Here is a 5,777-nt window from a genome sequence, read left to right as displayed (position 1 = left end):
ACTGTAAAAAAATATATATATATATATATATATATATATATATATATATATATATATATATATATACACACACACACACACATACACACATACATACATACATATATATATATATATATATATATGTATGTATATATATATATTACTACCTTTAAAAACATTTTGCTTGATGGGTGAAGATCTGAAACTATGAATGAGTCGGCACACAGACAATGTGATGGTACATCAGAAGATCTGCTCCGTTCAGGAGGAGGTTTTACCTCCAAAACAAGAGTAAAACTCTGAAGGAAAATACTAATAGTACCACTACTATCGGTTGTTGGTCCTTATTCGATGATATTGTTTAAAGGGTTAATTGTGGCGAGGTATTGACGTGGGAGCTGCTGTATGATGTGGGCTTCTCAGACCCTTTCAGACTCAGGAGTTGCGTTTGATTTTACTGCACGAGGAAAGAAAGGAGGACGCACCAGCGGCACTTTCCCATCAGGCATCACTGCTTGTTGAATCTGCTCCTGCGTTCCCCTGTAGATGATGTCCCTGACTCGACCCTGGGAGAGAAAACAAACACACCTTCAGCTCCACCCAGGGTTGGTCAAAGCAGCGATCATTCAGCACGTGACATGAGGAAGTGAAAGGAGAGGCAAGTTTATTTGTATAGCACATTTCAACAAGGTAATTCAAAGTGCTTTACATAAAACATAAAAGCAACAGGGAAATATAAAAAGTTTAAAAGTTAAATAGAAAATAAAAACAGGCAGGTCTCCCACCTTTGCTTATTTTACTCCTTTGATTCCCCATCTCCCACTCTATACCCCTTTTAGTTACTTAGGGACTCCAACCCTAAGGGGACTCTAACCCTTTAAAACTTAGGGACTCTAACCCTTTAACACTTAGGGACTCTAACCCTTTAACACTTAGGGACTCTAACCCTTTAACACTTAGGGACTCTAACCCTAAGGGGACTCTAACCCTTTAACACTTGGGGACTCTAACCCTTCTTTAGATACAGTCGTCACTGTAAATCCAGATTGTCCACGGTACAAACTCTGGTAAAAGCGGTTGACAGCGGGCCCTGTCAACAAGTTAACAGCGGACAAAACAGGGACTCTAATCCTTGTAATTCTACTCGGCTCTGTTAACTGAGGATCAGCCGTTTGAGATGGCAGAATCAATAGAGCAGTCTAAGCTTAATATATAAAATATCTAAAAACAAAGACAAAGAAAACAGGACAGTAAAAGTTACAGTGCAGTTTAAGTTATCAATCTTAAATATTTAATTAAAAGCAATGGTAAAAAGAAAAGTCTTCAGTCCAAATTTAAAAGAACTGACAGTTTCAGCAGACCTGCAGTTATCTTGGAGTTTGTTCCAGATATACGGAGCATAATAACTGAACGCTGCTTCTCCTTGTTTAGTTTTGACTCTGGGGACAGAAAGCAGACCTGATCCCAGACGACCTGAGAGGTCTGGATGGTTCGTAACGAACCAGAAGATCAGAAATGTATTTTGGCCCTAAACCATTTAGTGCTTCATAAACTAACAGCAGGATTTTTTGAAATCAATTCTTTGACATACAGGAAGCCAATGTAAAGATCTCAGAACTGGACTGATGTGATCCACTTTTTGGTCTTAGTGAGGACTCGAGCAGCAGCGTTCTGAATCAGCTGCAGCTGTCTGATGGATTTCTTAGGGAGCCCTGTAAGGACACTGTGACAGTAGTCGAGTCGACTGAAGATAAATGCATGGATAAGCTTTTCCAGGTCCTGCTGAGACATAAGTCCTTTAATCCATGATATATTCTTCAGGTGATAGTAGGCTGACTTTGTAATTGTCTTAATATGGCTCCTCAAATTCAGGTCTGAGTCCATGACTACACCAAGATTTCTGGCTTGATTTGTGGTTCTTAATATTACAGACTGAAGCTGAGCACTGATCTTCAATCGTTCCTCTAACTTCAGTTTTATCTTTGTGTAACTGAAGAAAATTTTGGCACATCCAATCGTTGACCTGTTCAATAGAGTTACTCAGTGCTTGTATCATCACCAGGGGACTATGATCCCCTGGTGATGATACAAGCATGTAAATCTGTTTGTAAATCTGTTTGTCATCTGCATAATTATGGTAACATATTTTGTTGTTTTTCATAATCTGATAATAATCATAATAATCAGTAAATGTTAAAAAAAAGAGGTCCCAGAATGGAGCCTTGGGGAACTCCACATGTCATTTTTGTCAGCTCAGATGAGTAATTACCTATAGACACAAAGTAGTCCCTGTCCTTTAAGTAGGATTCAAACCAGTTTAGTACTGTGCCAGAAAGTCCAACCCAGTTTTCAAGTCTGTCTAGTAATATGTTGTGGTCGACCGTGTCGAATGCAGCACTGAGATCCAATAATACTAAGACTGAAATTCTGCCACTGTCAGTGTTTAAATGGCTGTTGAAAAACAGCTTTTTCAATGATTTTACTTAAAAATGGGAGATTTGATATGGGCCTGTAATGGCTCATTAGTGACTTGTCTAGATTGCTCTTTTTTAAGAGTAGCCTCTCTGAGGCCATGCATTTAGAAACATTTTAGAAAAAACTTGTTGGCAGCATGAGGAGGATTTCAGATTTTTCAGATATTATTTGCTTCAGGTTTTTATGGTTAATAGAATCAAACTGTCTCATGCTATATGAATTGTTTTTAAGTGGACACAGGGACAAGACATATCCTGTGACTGACATGGAGACACTGATTGTTTGTCTAATTGTTTGAATTTTGTCTGTGAAGAAGGAGACAGATTCATTGCAGGCTCTGGTGGATAGAAGTTCAGAGGCTACAGAGACAGGTGCAGAGACAGAAGGTCAAATAAAGAGAGCACCTGGTGGTCGGACAGGTAGACGCCGTGATTGGCTGCGTAGAAGATGTCTCCCGGTAACGCCAACACCCGGACACCAGTGAAACCCTCCCAGGACAAACCTAACACACACACAGACTTCAGCAGGAGGGTATGATCATTTCTAAAACATGAAATTATAAGGATGGATTCTGATTGGCTGAAGGTGTGACACGGCTCTGACAGACTGAACAGCTGATAGGCTGCTGGATGTTACGTGATGATAACCAGATATTGATCACAGACTAACCAAAGTCAGGAGGGATGGTGAGGATCATGTCGGTGCTGCAGACCCAAACCCCGGGAGGAGAACCAGCACAGACCTGGTCCAACAGAGAAAAACCTGTATCACACTCATCATGATAAAAACACGTATCTTCCTTTATTTACCCACAATGACTCCGCTCTCCGTGAGGGAGACCTGATCAGACCTGGTTACTGAGGCAGTCCAGAAGCAGGTCCAGACAGCAGACCGGAGCTTGGACTCTTTGGTCGGGCTTTTCTCGGGGCAGCCAGCAGAACGCTCGGCTGCAGGAGCTCCAGGGGAAATCACGGCCCTGCAGGAGGAAACAACAGCTGCATGAGCTGGAACCAGGTGTTTAAGACAGAATGGCTGCAGCTGCTGCTAATACATGCTACATGCTGCAGCTACATGCTGCTGCTACATGCTGCAGCTATATGCTACATGCTGCTGCTACATGCTGCAACTAAATGCTACATGCTGCTGCTACATGCTGCAGCTATATGCTACATGCTGCTGCTACATGCTGCAACTAAATGCTACATGCTGCTGCTACATGCTGCTGCTACATGCTGCAGCTATATGCTACATGCTGCTGCTACATGCTGCAACTAAATGCTACATGCTGCTGCTACATGCTGCAACTATATGCTACATGCTGCTGCTGCTGCTACATGCTGCAACTATATGCTACATGCTGCTGCTACATGCTACATGCTGCTGCAGCTATATGCTGCTGCTACATGCTACATGCTAATACATGCTACATGCTGCTGCTACATGCTACATGCTGCTGCTACATGCTGCATGCTGCAGCTATATGCTACATGCTGCTGCTACATACTGCTGCTACATGCTACATGCTACATGCTGCTGATACATGCTGCTGCTACATGCTGCAGCTATATGCTACATGCTGCAGCTATATGCTGCTGCTACATGCTACATGTTGCCGCTACATGCTGCAGCTATTTGCTACACGCTGCTACATGCTACAGCTATATGCTGCATGCTGCACCTATATGCTACATGCTGCTGCTACGTACTGCTGCTACATGCTACATGCTGCAGCTATATGCTACATGCTGCTGCTACATGCTACATGTTGCCGCTACATGCTGCAGCTATTTTCTACATGCTGCTACATGCTGCTGCAGCTGCTGCTACATGCTACATGCTGCCATGGCTGCTTCTACATGCTGCCATGGCTGCTGCTAAATGCTGCCATGGCTACATGCTGCCATGGCTGCTGCTACATGCTGCAGCTGCTGCTACATGTTTCATGCTGCTACATGCTACATGCATCAGCTGCTGCTGCTACATGCTATTTGCTGCAGCTGCTGCTACATGCCGCCATGGCTGCTGCTACAAGCTACATGCTGCTGCTACATGCTATATGCTACATGCAGCGGCTGCTGCTGCTACACGCCAGTATGGCTGCTGGCCTCACCGTGTGCAGGATGAGGACATGAGCATCATCCAAGACGTCAGCTGTCACCACCTAACCCAAAGAAGGAAACAACGCGTATTCAAGATGTTAAAGAATTAAACAATGAAGGACTTTTAAAACGGGACGCACTGTAAAAAATAAAACGACCCAACAGGATATAAAATAGTTTAAATGATTAGTTAATTATTCAATTCTTCATTTGTCAAGTTATGAATCTGTTTTTAAAAGTAATTAAAGTAATTTCTCATTCAAAACTGAAACTTTTTGTGTGGAAAATGATAATGTTATTGTGGGATTACATTTTCATTTTCAAGTTTGCATGATCGCCTGTATGCTTCCACAGTATGGGGTAATGGGGGGGCTGCGGAGACTCACCGTGTGTCCGGCTCTGCTGCTCAGGTGTTCAGCTGCAACCAGCAGAGCATTCAGCGTCGCCCCCCCGCTGCCCAGCGGCTCCTGCCGGTCCCGCACAGTCAAAACCAATGCACCCTGAGAGAGAGAGCCACGCTGCTGCCGCAACTCCAGCTCTGACACACACACACGTGTGTATATATATATATATACATACACACGCATTTATATATATATATGTATTAGTGGTTAATCCTGGATGAGGCTGTTTGTCCTCTTAATGCTGCAGCAGGTGAGTTTAAGGAGCTCACAGCTAGTTCGTCTATAATTATACATCAATGTGTTGCGCTGATCTGAATCATTAACAAACGCTAAATGTTCCCTCTGATGCAGAGTAGAAGTATGAAGGTGCATTCAATGGAATTACTCCAGTAAAGTACAAGTACCTCAGTATTTTAGCAACTGTACATGTGTTTGTGTTTCACCTTACCAACTAACTTCAATAATTTCTTCATCTAAACCATCAACCTGCCTCTTAGACTCCATCCCGACTAGGTTGCTTAAAGAAGTTTTACCCTTAGTCAGCACTTCTATACTAGATATGATCAATCTATCTCTATCAACAGGCTATGTACCACAGTACTTTAAAGTAGCTGTAATTAAACCTCTTCTGAAAAAGCCCAAACTTGATCCGGATGTTTTAGCCAACTATAGACCTATATCTAACCTTCCATTTCTCTCTAAGGTTCTGGAGAAAGCAGTTGCTAAACAGCTGTGTGACTTTCTACAGAGCAATAGTTTATTTGAGGATTTTCAGTCAGGATTTAGAGCTCATCATAGCACAGAGACAGCACTGGTG

The 5,777-nt window shown here is 42.6% G+C and overlaps 1 protein-coding gene across 1 annotated transcript in view; it reads right to left on the bottom strand.

Annotated features, from left to right (window-relative positions):
• Positions 1 to 5,777, bottom strand: part of LOC123962231 (L-fucose kinase) — a 15,223-nt gene that overhangs the window by 8,207 nt on the left and 1,239 nt on the right. Inside the window, exons 2-7 of the mRNA XM_046038262.1 lie at positions 4,943 to 5,094; positions 4,568 to 4,618; positions 3,308 to 3,433; positions 3,127 to 3,199; positions 2,862 to 2,959; positions 468 to 548 (exon numbers count right to left, since the gene is read on the bottom strand). Of these exons, the coding sequence (XP_045894218.1) occupies positions 468 to 548; positions 2,862 to 2,959; positions 3,127 to 3,199; positions 3,308 to 3,433; positions 4,568 to 4,618; positions 4,943 to 5,094 (581 nt within the window). The remainder of the gene's footprint in view (positions 1 to 467; positions 549 to 2,861; positions 2,960 to 3,126; positions 3,200 to 3,307; positions 3,434 to 4,567; positions 4,619 to 4,942; positions 5,095 to 5,777) is intronic.

The sequence above is a fragment of the Micropterus dolomieu genome, linkage group LG22 (assembly GCF_021292245.1).
Source record: "Micropterus dolomieu isolate WLL.071019.BEF.003 ecotype Adirondacks linkage group LG22, ASM2129224v1, whole genome shotgun sequence".
Taxonomy (NCBI): domain Eukaryota; kingdom Metazoa; phylum Chordata; class Actinopteri; order Centrarchiformes; family Centrarchidae; genus Micropterus; species Micropterus dolomieu.
This window is presented reverse-complemented; position numbering and strand designations above follow the sequence as displayed.